Consider the following 13,940-nt stretch of genomic DNA (forward strand, 5'->3'; position numbering starts at 1 on the left):
TTTATTTTTGTTCTGATTATGATTTTATTACAAGTTCTTTATTCTTTACTTTCCTCTCTCTTTTAATATACTTCCCACCTTGAACCTATAGTGAAGATATTGCCAACATAGATGTTTATACATGTTATATATTTTTAGTTTTTATAGATTCTTCTTTCAAATTTCCTATCTTGGGATGGAATCAGGTGCACAGACTCATAAGTAATAATCACAATATCGTTTTCTGAGAAGTAGTGATATAAAATAGAAAACTCGGGCTGATTCCCTCAGATGTTTGTGAGAAAGACTGAATAACATTATATATAAGGTACCTAGTACAGAACCATACCAAAGGATTGGAACTTGGTTTTGAAGGATCCAATGATCCACTGAAGAACATTAAGCTAGGAGTGACGTGATCAGGTTTGTATTTTTCAAGGGTAACAAACAGTTATGAAGCAAATCTAAGGAAGGTAGAATTGAGTAGTTTAGAGACAAAAGGATGGGTTTAGAGACCATTTCAATAGCCTGGAAATTATGAGAACCAATTTAAATCAATGGCAGTGGAATGTGGAATAGAAGGGAAAGATACAAGGTATGCTTAGGAGATAGAGCCGAAACACTTTAGTAAATGATTGAGTTTGAATCAGGAAAGGTGGCAGGAAAAGAGAAGTCAAGGATAACTCATTAGTTGTTAACTTGAAAGACTTGATGCTTGGTGCTTGGGTGAATTATTATGCCATAAAATACAAAATCTTATTATGCTATAAGATACAAAAAGTTTGAAGAAAATTGGAGGACGGGACAGGTACTAGATTAAAATAATGAGTTTCATTTTGAATATATGAAGTTTTAGTGAAATTCCCTGGTGAAGAGGTCCAAGAGATACACAGATCCAGAGATGAGAGAGAGGTCTAGAGTTAGAGGTATGAAAAACATACCATACCATTTGTCATTTTACCCCAGAACAATCAAAAACATCTTCTGAATTTCTGGTTATAGAAGAATAATTAGATTTATTGAAGTCAGCCAACACGGTGGAATATATTATGAAGCCATTAAATTTTTTTTTTTAATGATGGGAAAATGCTCAAAAGAAAATATCAAATCAAATAAACAGAATGCAAAATTTTGTACAATAAAATCTCTATTGTTTAAATAAAATAGGCCTTAAAAAGCTGGAACGAAAATCATTAAACAGTTATAATGCTCACATTAGGGCTAAGAGTTTATGGTAATTTTTCTTTTTTTTTTCTATGTATCAATATTTTACAAGTTTTCTATGTGCATTTCTTAAAAGTCATTTGAGGGTAAGGATAGGCTCCTGAAAAGATATTGATTTAACTGAGTCTAAAGAACTGATAGAGTTGAGCCAGATGAAGAGGGTGGTGTTAGCAGAGGTACAAAGGTGAGGAACATAGTGTGTACTTGAAACTGTAAGCAGTTAAGAGTTGGTGAAGTATAGCATGATGGCAAAGAGTCATCAAAGAGGAAGCTGAATAGGGAGATACGGTCACACTGTGGGGGGTTGCTACATTAAAATTGTATCCTATGTGCTCTGGGAAACTCTTGAAGAAATATACATAGAGGCATGTATTCATTTTCTAGGACTGCCATAACAAAGTGCCACAGACTTGTTGGCCTAAACAATAGAAATTTATCTTCTTATAGTTCTGGAGGCCAGAATATCAATATCCAATATCAAGGTGTCAGCAAGGTTGGTTTCTTCTGAACGTGCTCTCCTTGGCTTGTGAATGGCCATCTTCTCCCTATGTCTTCACATGGTTTTTTTTTTTTCTCTCTCTCTCTGTGTGTGTGTGTGTGTGTGTGTGTGTGTGTGTGTGTGAGAAAGAATGTGTGTGTGGGTGGGTGTGTGTTTGTATATCTTAATCTCCTGTTTTTATAAAGATATCACTCATTGGATTATGGTCCACCCTAGTGACCTCATTTTAACTTAAACACTGCTTTAAATACTTATCTTCAATATAGTCTTATTCTGAGGGACCGGGAATTGAAATTTAAACATATGAATTTTGAGGTAACACAACTCAGTCCATAAAAGGGAAAGATGTGGTTAAATTTCATTTCATAATCCTGTGGAGTTTTGAGGAAGAAGAGATAAATTAACAGGTTATTGTAATAATCAAGGCAAAACTCAGATTATTCTATAGAACTTTGTTAACAGAGATGGAGAGAAAGGGACAAATTACTGAAATATTTAGGAAACAAAATTGGCACAGGATTAAAGTTACTTGGATGTTAGAAATGAGAGGGAGAAGCCTAATCTAGGTCTCTGGATTTCTGATTTGAATGAACCAGTAGATGGTGACATCATCAATGAAGGTTTAAAAAAATCCAAAGTAAGAAGCTTGTTCAGAGAGGAAATGATGAATTCAGTTTGAGGAATCCAATTAGAGTTACCTGAAATACAGTTAGATAGAAGACTGAAGCACAAAGACAGATAATTGGGCTGGAAGTCTATATTTTGTCTTTATTATTCTCATATGTTATATGAAACTATGGGAACACATCCTCACATACTGAATGATAAGAACAATACACTTAAAAAAAAAAAGAAAACCAACATTTATGGGACAGGAAAAGAACAAGCCCTGAAAGAGACAGTAAAGTGCTATGTGAAGCAGGAAAGGCACCTGTCATAGACTCCAAGAGAGTAGAGAGCTTTGATATAGGGAATAATCAATAGTGAAAGACAGCAAAGGGATCCCAAAGGTAAAAATTGATAAATGTTAGCTGGATTTGAAATCGGAAGGACTTTTGGACATTTATGCCTAATAACAATTCCTTAGGCTTTCATGTGCTAGACAATAGATAAAGCATGGCATGTGTATGATATTTCATTTTGAGATTCATTATAATAGATTGAGGAAAGTGTCATTATGTCCATTGTACAGATTGCAAAGATTATAGCTCAAGACAGTCAAATACCTTGCCTAAGTTCAGTCTGAGAACAGCAGATGTGGGAGTCAGTTCTAGCTTCCATCTTACGTTACCAAAGCAGGTGTGATAAGTGGAGGGGCTCAAAATTCAGAGAGCAGTAGGGCAATGAATGAATGGTTGGTGAGGAAGTAAGATAGACTGCCCTTTTCAGCCTGGGAGAAGGTTTAGTACATTGCCTTCACACAGTAGATGCTCAATAAATTTTAGTTCAGTGAAGAAGAAATAAATGTCAACTTGTGCTAGTTATCAGGTTTACATGTTAGGTGTGGAACAGGAGGTAGCAGAGGCGTCGAGTACACACAGCCCAAGATTAGGGAGCCAGTAAAGAGAATAACACCAAAGAAGAAAGGGGAAAATTTAGCAAGCCAGGTCCTTTGTAGAAGAGGTTGATTGAGCCTGGTATCAAGTATACAAGTAAGAATTTTACCTGAGTAGATGAACTCTTTCTTTGAGATTGAATACAAAAGAGTGAGGTATAGAAATAGGTTTAAAGGGACAAAAGGCAAATTGTTTCATCTCCCAACAATCCCCTCCATATTAAACTCCCTTATGAAAAAAATCTCATCATCCCTAATAAGTTATTTGCTTTAAAGTTTTAATAAATGTATACATGCAATTCCCAATGCCTAGAACTACTTCTCTCTTTTTTTTTGTATAGTAAATGCTTATGGAGAAATAAAGACCCAAATTATAAGTTAGCTCTCAAAATTATTTCTTGAATTCTCCAAACAGATTTTATCACTTCCTCCGTTTTCCACCTCTTACAGCACTCACTCCCTCCTCTGTAGAGTCTTGGAATCCATAGATAATTATGCTTTCATTTTTTGTTAAGTTTTTTGAAACACTTTAACATATCAACAAAATATTTGAAAATGTTATAAGGTATATCTTAGAGCAAGCATGACTTAACTTGAACACAATTGCATGTATTTAGCTCAAACTTTTATATGCCAAAAATTATATGATGTAAATTTTCTTAATGGTTAGCTAAACACTACTCTAGCAGATGACTGCATTTTGTAATAAAAATATACTCTTAATTCATTGACTTTTAATAATGTTATACCACAAATGATGCATAAATTGGGAAAATTTCTACAATGTATTTAAAGAATAAAATGTTGCTTGCCATTATAAAGATTTATGTATTGATCATCGTGATGTTTAAAGAAAATGATGTATACTTATGCCCTATCTTCAAAACCAAATTGCACGCTGTAATACCTTAAGCTTTCAGCTGGTGTTAAATTTTGGCTGGTTCGATAGTGGGCTGAGAATATTGATTGCTATATTACTGTTCTGTTAGACAATTTTATTTTTGAACAATCTGTATGCCCTATGAGAAGATCAAATGATACGGCAGAGAGATCTGAGACAAAATACTAATATTTAATTGTTTTAAGTTCAGCAGGATCAAGTTTCACATTTCAGAATCATTCAAAAATGCACAGAATGCATAATTATATTCAATTTGAGTTTGAGCTATGTAGCATGATCTATGTGTAATTTATAAAATATAGTCGAGTATTTAAAATATAAAAATATAATATTCTTTGTAACAGTTTACATATGCTGTTATTTTCCTTATATCAGCAAAATAAGAATGTGAACTTTATAAACATACATTGAGAGAGTTAAGATAATCATGTGAAATGGCTATATCAATCTGTAAACACCTCTTTTAAATGACTATTTAATATTCCATCCAAAAATAAATATAAAACCCAACGTATAGCAAAATCCATGAGACAAAATATTCTCACAAAGAATCTGTTTATGTATTGCCTGTCAATTAAACATGAAGATAAGTAATTTTTGTTCAAATAATCTATGTATATTCCCAGTGTACCTATTATACATGAAATTGTTCAACCTTTAGAGTATTTGCCAAAGTTTTCTAATGTAAGTAAAAATTATATGGATTTGAGAACTATACTTCTTACATTCTATTGTGAAAATATTTTAAGATTCATGTGCACTAATTTCAGTTGTTTGCAAACATACTGTAATGAAACATTATATTTTCATTTTTTAATGTAAAATATAAAAGTCTCTTTAGATGGAGCAAAAAGAAATTTCTAATGCAGCTAATGTATTCAATCATCGTTTAATATTCTGTGTAGTCATAATTGCATTTGTCTGAGCATATCCAACGTTTAAATTAGTACAAGTTGGTAAAATTCTAGCATTTAATTAGTTTGAATAAAATGTAGTACACAAAAAATTGTAAACAAAATATGTGTGAGTCATTAATTGAAATGTGATTGGTGGATTTTCTGGAAGAAATGGGGAGAAAATTAAAGTAGAGTAATAGCATGATTAATTGATTCAGGATGGTTCCTACTGAAAAATTATGTTCAATAAGAATCTGTCATGACTTTTGATCATTTGTTACTCTACAGTATATCAAATATAATGGAGTCAGGTGCACAAGCTGTAAAAGCGACTGTTATAAAAATGCCAATTTCTTAAATTAAAAAGGTGGTTACTTAAATGATTTAATTCCAAATAGCCATACTTTATTAATTTGAGCTATTGCTGTATCTAGAGATGTTAAATATTTTTATAAACGATTTTGTTCTCATATATACATTTATCATTCTGCATTCAAGTCAATGGTTTTTAAAATTTCCTCTCAAGGTCCAAATTACACATATTTTTATCAAAACATGGAGATGCCTGGCAAAAGTTGCTATTTAAATATTTAACAGAAAAATATATTGGAAGAATAATTATTTGTTTACAACCCAAAACATTATTTCAATCAAAATTATTTTAATAAAATGTGTTCTTCTACAGTGTGTTCATTTACATATACCTCTCTCATTGGTGTCTTTCAGTGATGTTTTCTCATATGAGATCTTTTTCAAACACTATGGAGATTAAACTGAATTATCTTAATATGATTTGAACCACTATACTGGAGAAGAAAATTTCATAGAAGGGAAATTCATAAATTTTGTCATTTTCAGAGAGTGTAGGGGACATTAAAATTCATAGTAAAATATCAATGTGTCCATTTCTATTATGCCTTAAACAGTATGCATTAATCATGCTTATTGTCGCAGAGGGTTATTGGAAATCAGTAGAAGCTTGGAAGTGATAGTGTAAGCAAGTTATTTTCATGACAATGGCTTATCACCTGATGATCATCATATGAAAGTTTTGCTTGCTCCTTTCAGGGGGTATGCATGTTTTTCATCATCTGGTCCAATTCCACTCTGAGTTTAATTTTCTGTTTTTATTTTATCTAACATTTTTCCTAATCCTAGAACTATGCCTCTTTACAAAAATATTACTTAAAACCTATTTCTATGGAATTACATTAAAACAAGTAAACTTTCTACCACCCTGTACTGTAAACCAATTGGTAATTATTTTAGTCACCTTCTGCATTAGGAGTTCCATCTTTTGGGCATTGAAATTGATTTTTTTCATCTTAGCATCTGAAGATCCAGAGTGTGCCCCTTGCCCAATCGCCTGAGACTATACAGTGACACCTACAACAGAGGATGTGGAGGGAGCAGCTTTTCGGGCACCAGAAATGGCAGCATCAGGAGCATCAGCACGAATAGACTTTGTAGAGGTAGTTCTCCCAAACTATATTACGAAACCAAACATTTTTGGTGCGCTACCTGCTGATGGGGGCTGCCTTCTTACTGCCTAGTATCTACAAAATGTTTGGTCTTTGTTAAAGTTTAACAATGACATTTCTGACTAATATAGAAAGACCTGATTTTTTTCCAAGTGTGTTCAGTTGCCATAACTTTCAATGAATATGAAATTTTATCAGTCTCAAAAAAACATTAATACCCATATTTTTATCTGATTGATTTCACTATTTGTTATGTTAAGGTGCTGTTGTGTATAATTTGTATATTTTTTATATGGATCAAACTAAGCCATCTTTTAAAAGTCATCCTAATGCAGTAAATAAGATAATTTCTCTAGTTTGTTAAATTCTTCAGAGACTGAATACAATTGCCTCATTTTTCTGTCATACTCCCTGATGATGTTCCATTGTGGACTTATTTTGCAAAGTTCCCAGATGGCACAAGTCAAAATATGAAACGCTGGTGATTGATTGATTTTATGTATCCTTTCATCTTAAGTAGTTTAATGTGAAACAGTTATTTTCTAGCTCTAAAATACATTTGTTAATTAACCATATTGGCTTTTCGTGCAGTTCAATGACTTATAGCATTTCAATTTGCATACAAAATGAGTCTCTGTAATGGTACTTTTGCTAAATAAATAACAATCGACATAATGGGTTCATTTGCTTTTAACATTTTATACATATAGTTTAGAAGTAGGATATATTTCATATTGAAATTTTGAAAAGATTGAAATTCAACATACAAGGGTCACCATCTTCTTACTGATACCTAATGCAGTACAGCAAATTCACTCTTCATCCCATATTAACTCCTTTTTGGAACAAGGCAAAATACAAATAATTTACAATGACTGTGTTGGAGCTAGTGCTTGATTAAATACAATTCAAAGGTTCTTTTTATAAAACAGGTATGAGCAGGACACACTGAGCTTACAGGCTTTTCCTATTGTTTAGTTTCTATTTCATTTTACTGCCTAGGAAAGAAACACATTTTTTTGCAAAACCTATGCTATTGGAGCTGAAATGTACTTTCTTGAATATTTCTATTCTGTTTTATGAATTTCAATTATGTGAAATATATAAATATAAAATTGCCTTAGAATGCGTAACTCTTTGTATAAAACATATATCTGAAAGTAGATGTTGATTTTTTGTTAAACTTGTGTAAATGCTGATTTTTCCATGAGTACTTATGAAGATCTATATGTAAAAATTTTAAGTCTACTGTGTTTGTACCATTTGTTTTTAGCTGTGTATACTATATGCTAATTGACTTCTGTCATTGTCACATATATTGAATATATCACTGAAAAAGTAAAAGGTATATTGCTATTCTAAAAACAAAATTGTAAATTCCTGACATTGCTTTAGAATAAGTTGCACTATCTTAGTGTAGTTTTATAATGTGTTCTTATGAATTCTCAGTGCCCTTCAAATGCCATCAATTTATTTAGCTTTCCGAAATTTATTTTAGAGATTACTTAAAAAGAGATTACTTAAAACATTCTGTGTGAAAGTAGCTTTAAAGATTAAAGAAACATTGCTGTTTTGACTTTATGATGGTCTAAGTAAGAAACTGGACCTTTCATTATTAAAGCTTAAAAATCTTATGCAGCGGCAATGAAAGTCCGCATCAGTGTGTAGACTGTTGAATAATTAACTTTACTGCAGTAAACCATGTTGTCTTTCTGGTCTTGACAATATATAACAATTGAAAACTTGTATGTGTAGCATAAAGGAAATTTTTCTTAATGAAAAGAAGTTAACAAGTAAATTGAATAACTGTTATCAAAGCTAAAGTTCTTTAAAACTTAATCAGCAGAAGTGATTATAAAAGTAAAAGGTTAAAATGAATACAATTGAATATAATACATGATTTATTTTGCCCACTGTCCATGTTATATATCCTGGTTAGTGCTCCAACAATCATAAGTGATTGTAAATTCATTCACAATATTTGTGTGACTCTAATCTTTTATTCCAAGAGGAATCATGCATACCAGTTTAACAAAATACTGACTGTGTTTATCTGTGAAGTTTCATATAATTTCAGCCTCAATATATACTTTTTAAAAAAACAGGTAAAAATGATAATAAGATGAGATGTTTTCATATGCATTTACTCTTACTGAAATAATTGTATTGAACTCTTTTATAAATATATGCTATTGATTTTACATTCAGGAGTAGTAGGATATGCATATTATGCCAGAATTTGGCTAAACATATTCAATAAAGAAAACAACAAAAACGACCCCTTAAGAAAAAGGCAGTACAGTATGTGGTTACCCATTCTCCAAGATACAAATACCATACAGCCCTTTCTCTCTTCATAATATTAGACTACTCTCAGGAACCTGGGGCATGATGTGAACAACAACTATGAAGGGGCTCTTATGCCATAGTTGGGCTTTATTTTCTGGGCAATAGAGAGGTTTTGATGAAATGGTTTTAAGCAGCAGAATGACAAGTTAGATTTGTAAGTGATGAGATAAAACTGGCTAAGTAAGAATTCACACTCTCCTTGCTAAGCAAGCAAAGAACAAAAGCCACTCTGGGCCAAGTGTAGCAGTGTACACTGTATTGCCTTTCATCATTTTATTGGCATCTCATGAAGAGAAGCCAGTTGTTATGCCTTTTAGGAGTGCCTCAGAGAACAGAATATGTATTCCAATATGTTTCTCAGAAGTTACAGGTTTCTGGAACTTCAAGAATTTCATAAATTTACTCTACCAGCCGTATTTTTTGTCTATATCAAACTTTGACAGTTAAGGTTCCTCCTATTTTGTCTTATCTTTTTAATCAAATCAACTCTTCTTGAGCCAAAACTGGCAGATCTAAATTTTGTCACCAAAAATTATGATTATTTTGTCAATTTTTAAAAGGAAGGCATGTTAGGCGTAGTCAGTTTTATTTTGTGTCACTTGTTTCTGCCACTAGCAATCAATATAAGTTGAATAAAGACTGATAGTCTGTATTTATTCATTGGCATAAAAAACACTATTACCAGGGCAAAAATATAGCATCTGGAGGTCTAGTAGAGTAAAAATAATAATTTCAGAACAGATGGGTTTAGAACAGCATGAGAATGTGGAAACTACATCTTGCTCAAATCTCAATGAGGTAGAAATCTTGTATCAAACCAGTAATTCTTCCAACCCTCACACAGGTACAACTTGCTTTGATTTCAGCTGTATTTAACATATAGATAGAACATCGGAAATCCAAACTCTTCATCGCCTCTGGTGCTTGGGCAAATTTTAGAGAAATATAAACCTTTAATTCAATCCAATTCAATAAACATTTGTTGAGGACTGACTGTGTGTCAAGCACAAGGATTAACACTAGAGACACCATGTACAAAGAGCCTCTGCTGTTCAGAAGCTTAAGGTCTGACAAGGAATAGAGACAAGTGAAGCATTATATGCAGTACAGCATAGTACATAGGATTATGGAGATGTGATGAAGGCCGAGAAATAGTAAAGAGAAGTTCTATTTCTTAGTCCTATCTGTAAAGTCCAGGTGAAGCCTGAGGAGTCTTTCAAACCATAAATTGGAATTTTAAAATGGGCAAAAGGAGAATGAGTGTTGCTCATAGAGAAAACTCCATGTCACAAGTGGTTGAATATGTAAAAGAGAAAGCATGAGGAAGGAGTAACCATGAGGTAGACAGAGGAGAAACTGTGAAGGGGCTCTTATACCATAGTTGGTCTTTATTTTGTGGGCAATAGGGAGGTTTTGATGAAATGGTTTTAAGCAGCGGAATGACAAGTTAGATTTGTGAGTGATGAGATAAAACTGGCTAAGTAAGAATTCACACTCTCCTTGCTAAGCAAGCAAAGAACAAAAGCCACTCTGGGCAAGTGTAGTGGTATACACCTATAATCCCAGTGCTTTGAGAGGTCAAGGCAGGAGGATCACTTGAGGCCAAGAGTTTGAGGCTACAATGAGCTTTAATCACACCACTACACTCCAGCCTGGGCAACAGAACAAGACCCTGTCTCTAAAGCTACTTAGACAATTCTTTTTTAAAAAATCAGCTTTATTGAGGTGTGTGAAATACATAATATAAAACTAACTCATTTTAAGTGTACAATTCAATATTTTTAGTAAATTTACAGAGAAGTGCAATTATCACCACAATTTAATTTTGGTCATTTCTGTTACCCAATGCCCAAGTCCCTCCTGCTTATTCACAATTAATCCCCATTCTAATCTCCTTTCCTACCCTAGCCCCAGGTAACTACTAAACTGCTTTCTGTCTTTATAAATTTTCCTTTTCTGAACATTTCATATAAGTAGAATTATTCAAGTAGACATCTTTTGTGTCTGGTTCCTTTCACTTAGCATAATGCTTTTGAGGTTTCTGCCAGATTATTATTAGACAAACAGAATAAACATATTTTACTCCTAAAGAGACTATGAACACTGGGAAAACAAGACGTGTGATAAGGATGTAGTATGAGACTCTCAAAGGTGTAGAGGAGACAAGAGATTGAGGGACCAAGATAGTGAGGGCAGGAGGGCAGGAAAAAAGAATCAGTTGGAGTAGAAGAATCAGAAGTGCACAGTTATGTGAAAGTAGAAGAAAACATGTCAAGATATTTTAATATAATTTGCTGAAGACTAAAGATTTGAACTGTATTGCCTCCCTACCTTAAAGATTTAAAATAGGTATTTGTAAAGATTGGACTTCCTGATTGTCGTTACTACTAGATTCTAGATACTAGAGGTATCACAAGCTTCGTTAGTTTCTTGGAGAAGTAAAGTCACGTCTCCAAAGAATGCTTACCTTAGGAAAAAAAACAAGAATGCATTTGAATAGTGACAGACTGACATCTGCAGTTAAAACATAAAGGGGCAAAAGTACATCTAGAACAAGCTGTGTTATCTTTGAAAAACCACTGTGGAGCCAACAGGACATTTTGATAGTCACACTGAGATTGGAGTTACAGTGGTTTTAGAGAATGCACAATTGATTCAAGAATGCTTGTTCAGGGGGCAGGGGGGAGGGATTGCATTGGGAGTTACACCTGATGTAAATGACGAGTTGATGGGTGCTGACGAGTTGATGGGTGCAGCACACCAACATGGCACAAGTATACATATGTAACAAACCTGCACATTATGCACATATACCCTAGAATTTAAAGTATAATAAAATATATATATCAAAAAAAAGAATGCTTGTTCAGATGAAGAAACAGACTTAGGTGGCATGATGAGGCCACTCAAGTCATAAAAATTAAAAAATTCTTTCTGCAGGAGAAGACAAGGCTACTGGCAGATTTTCTGAGTCTCTATTCAAGATCCACCCCACTAAATGAGAATGGCTGCCTTGCTGATTTGACTGTTACCGTAGGCCTGAAGATAAAGCAAATTTTGGAGTTTTTTATGTGATCTACCATTAACTAGAAAAATCACAGGTTTATAGCACAGCTAATGAGATAAACAGACTTTGATTTTAGGGCAGTGAAGACACTCTGCATGATGAATAATGATACTATATATATAAATAAATGTATATATATAAAAGAACAAGCTGTGTATGATATATATTTACTCTGCTATGTATAATATTTATATATAAATATATATTATAAAATGTATATATACATATATTTATATATTTGGTGTACATTTGATGGGTTTGGACCAATGTATAATGACATGTATTATCCAGGATGGATACATTTGTCCAAACCCATCAAATGTACACCAAGAGTGAACCCTAATGTAAACTCTGGACTTTGGGTGACTATGATGTGTAGATGTAGTTTATCAGTTGAAACAATGTACCACTCAGGCTGGGGATGTGAATATTAGGGAAAGCTATGCATGTGTTGGGGTGGGGAGTATATGAGAAATCTCTGTGTTTTCCTATCAATTTTGCTGTAAACCTAAAACTGCTGGGGGGAAAAAAAAAAAAAAAAAAAGACTGCGCACTGGCCAGAATATGCCTGCCACTTAGTTGTTACCAGGAAGGGACAAACTCAAAAACAAAGAACCCACTAAGTAGGAAATCTGACAAAAATCTCCCCGCCTAATGTTACGACTGGCCTCAGGCCAAGAACTCTGATGAATAAAATTGGAGCCTCAGAAGACAGCACCAAAGATGGTTTCTGAGAGGCTACTGAAAGGACCATCTCTCCAGAAACCACATCTCCAAACCCCTAGGAGTGGGAAGTGGTCCTGCCAAGCACCGTTCCTAGAGGCGCTAAGTGGTCTGCTGTGGCCTCAGTAGGAATGAGAGATTTCTCAGCGCTGATTAGAAATACTGCAGCACCGCGGGCGGGGTGGCACATGCCTGTAGTCCCAGCTACTCAGGAGACTGAGGTAGGAGGATTTCTTGAGCCCAGGAGTTCTAGGATGTAGTGTGTTATGCTGATCGAGTGGTAACAGTAAGTTGGGCATCAATATGGTGACCTTCCTGGAGCAGGGGCCCACTAGGTTTTCTAAGGAGGGGTGAACCAACTCAGATCAAAAACGGAGCAGTTCAAAATTCCCATGCTGAACACAAATTCTCAGGAACAATCCCAGGTTAAGGATTGCAGATTCATTTCCTAAGCCACGGAGTCAGGGTCCCCTGCCTCGTTCAGGGTGAACAGGACAAACCCGGAATCCTGAAGGTTGGTCTTGTTTGCTGCTGTTAAAGTAACAAGGAGCCATTTTACCACCCGTAAAACTAAGACTCTATTCTTTAAAAGAGAGGAAGTTAACTACTAATAGGAATGTGTTTTAATTACAAGAAGTTGATATTTCTCCAGGAAATGCTCCAAGACACTGGAAAAATGTTGGCATACTCTGAGTAGGGCAGAAAAAAAGGCAAATTAAAATGGTATGGGACAAAATGGAGATTTTTGTATTTTTCCTTCCTCCTTGCCCACTTAGCTTTGTTCTCTGTCTCCACTTCCTGAAAGAAGAAAAGACAACAGTCACTGCAAGATGCTCTCAAATAAAAGCCAAAGGAGGAGAATTATTCTCCCTCGTGGACTCTGTGTGGGAGCTGGAGGTGAGGGGACATCAGGAGCTCACTCTGTAGGACTTTAGCACTGAGCAAGGGGATGATCAGGGCAAAAGATGGGGTAAACGTGACGTCAGGAAAGAGAGTTCTTTGGGTAGGAGGGTAAGGTTTTCCTAGGAGTTTTGGTGTGCTATGCAGTAGGATAGAAAATATCAGTAAGAAGTGCTGTGAGTCAAGTTCTCAGATCCCCTTAAATGTTGACAATAACCTCAGGACGGAAATTGCCATTTGGGGTCTATGTTTCTCTAAGTAGCCTTTATGCAAGTATCATAGGCGTGAATATGAGGGACAGGGAGACCAGTTGCTGTAATCATGACAAAAGAAGGACAGTATAATAATAGGGAAGAAAAAGTAAAC

At 34.4% G+C, this 13,940-nt stretch overlaps 1 protein-coding gene across 12 annotated transcripts in view; it reads left to right on the top strand.

The window, feature by feature from the left end:
• The window catches only part of LRRC7 (leucine rich repeat containing 7), a 553,086-nt gene that overhangs the window by 304,274 nt on the left and 234,872 nt on the right, over positions 1–13,940 (top strand). For 3 of the 12 annotated variants that reach the window (XM_031669738.1, XM_031669736.1, XM_031669735.1), the window contains one exon: positions 6,384–8,595. The exons of 8 other annotated variants lie outside the window; for them this stretch is intronic. In XM_031669738.1, the coding sequence (XP_031525598.1) occupies positions 6,384–6,390 (7 nt within the window). In that variant the 3' untranslated portion in view covers positions 6,391–8,595. Of the gene's footprint in view, positions 1–1,806; positions 8,596–13,940 lie in introns of those variants that run through there. One more of the 12 variants, XM_003892052.5, reaches the window with a different exon arrangement.

The sequence above is a fragment of the Papio anubis genome, chromosome 1, assembly GCF_008728515.1.
Source record: "Papio anubis isolate 15944 chromosome 1, Panubis1.0, whole genome shotgun sequence".
NCBI classification, from domain to species: domain Eukaryota; kingdom Metazoa; phylum Chordata; class Mammalia; order Primates; family Cercopithecidae; genus Papio; species Papio anubis.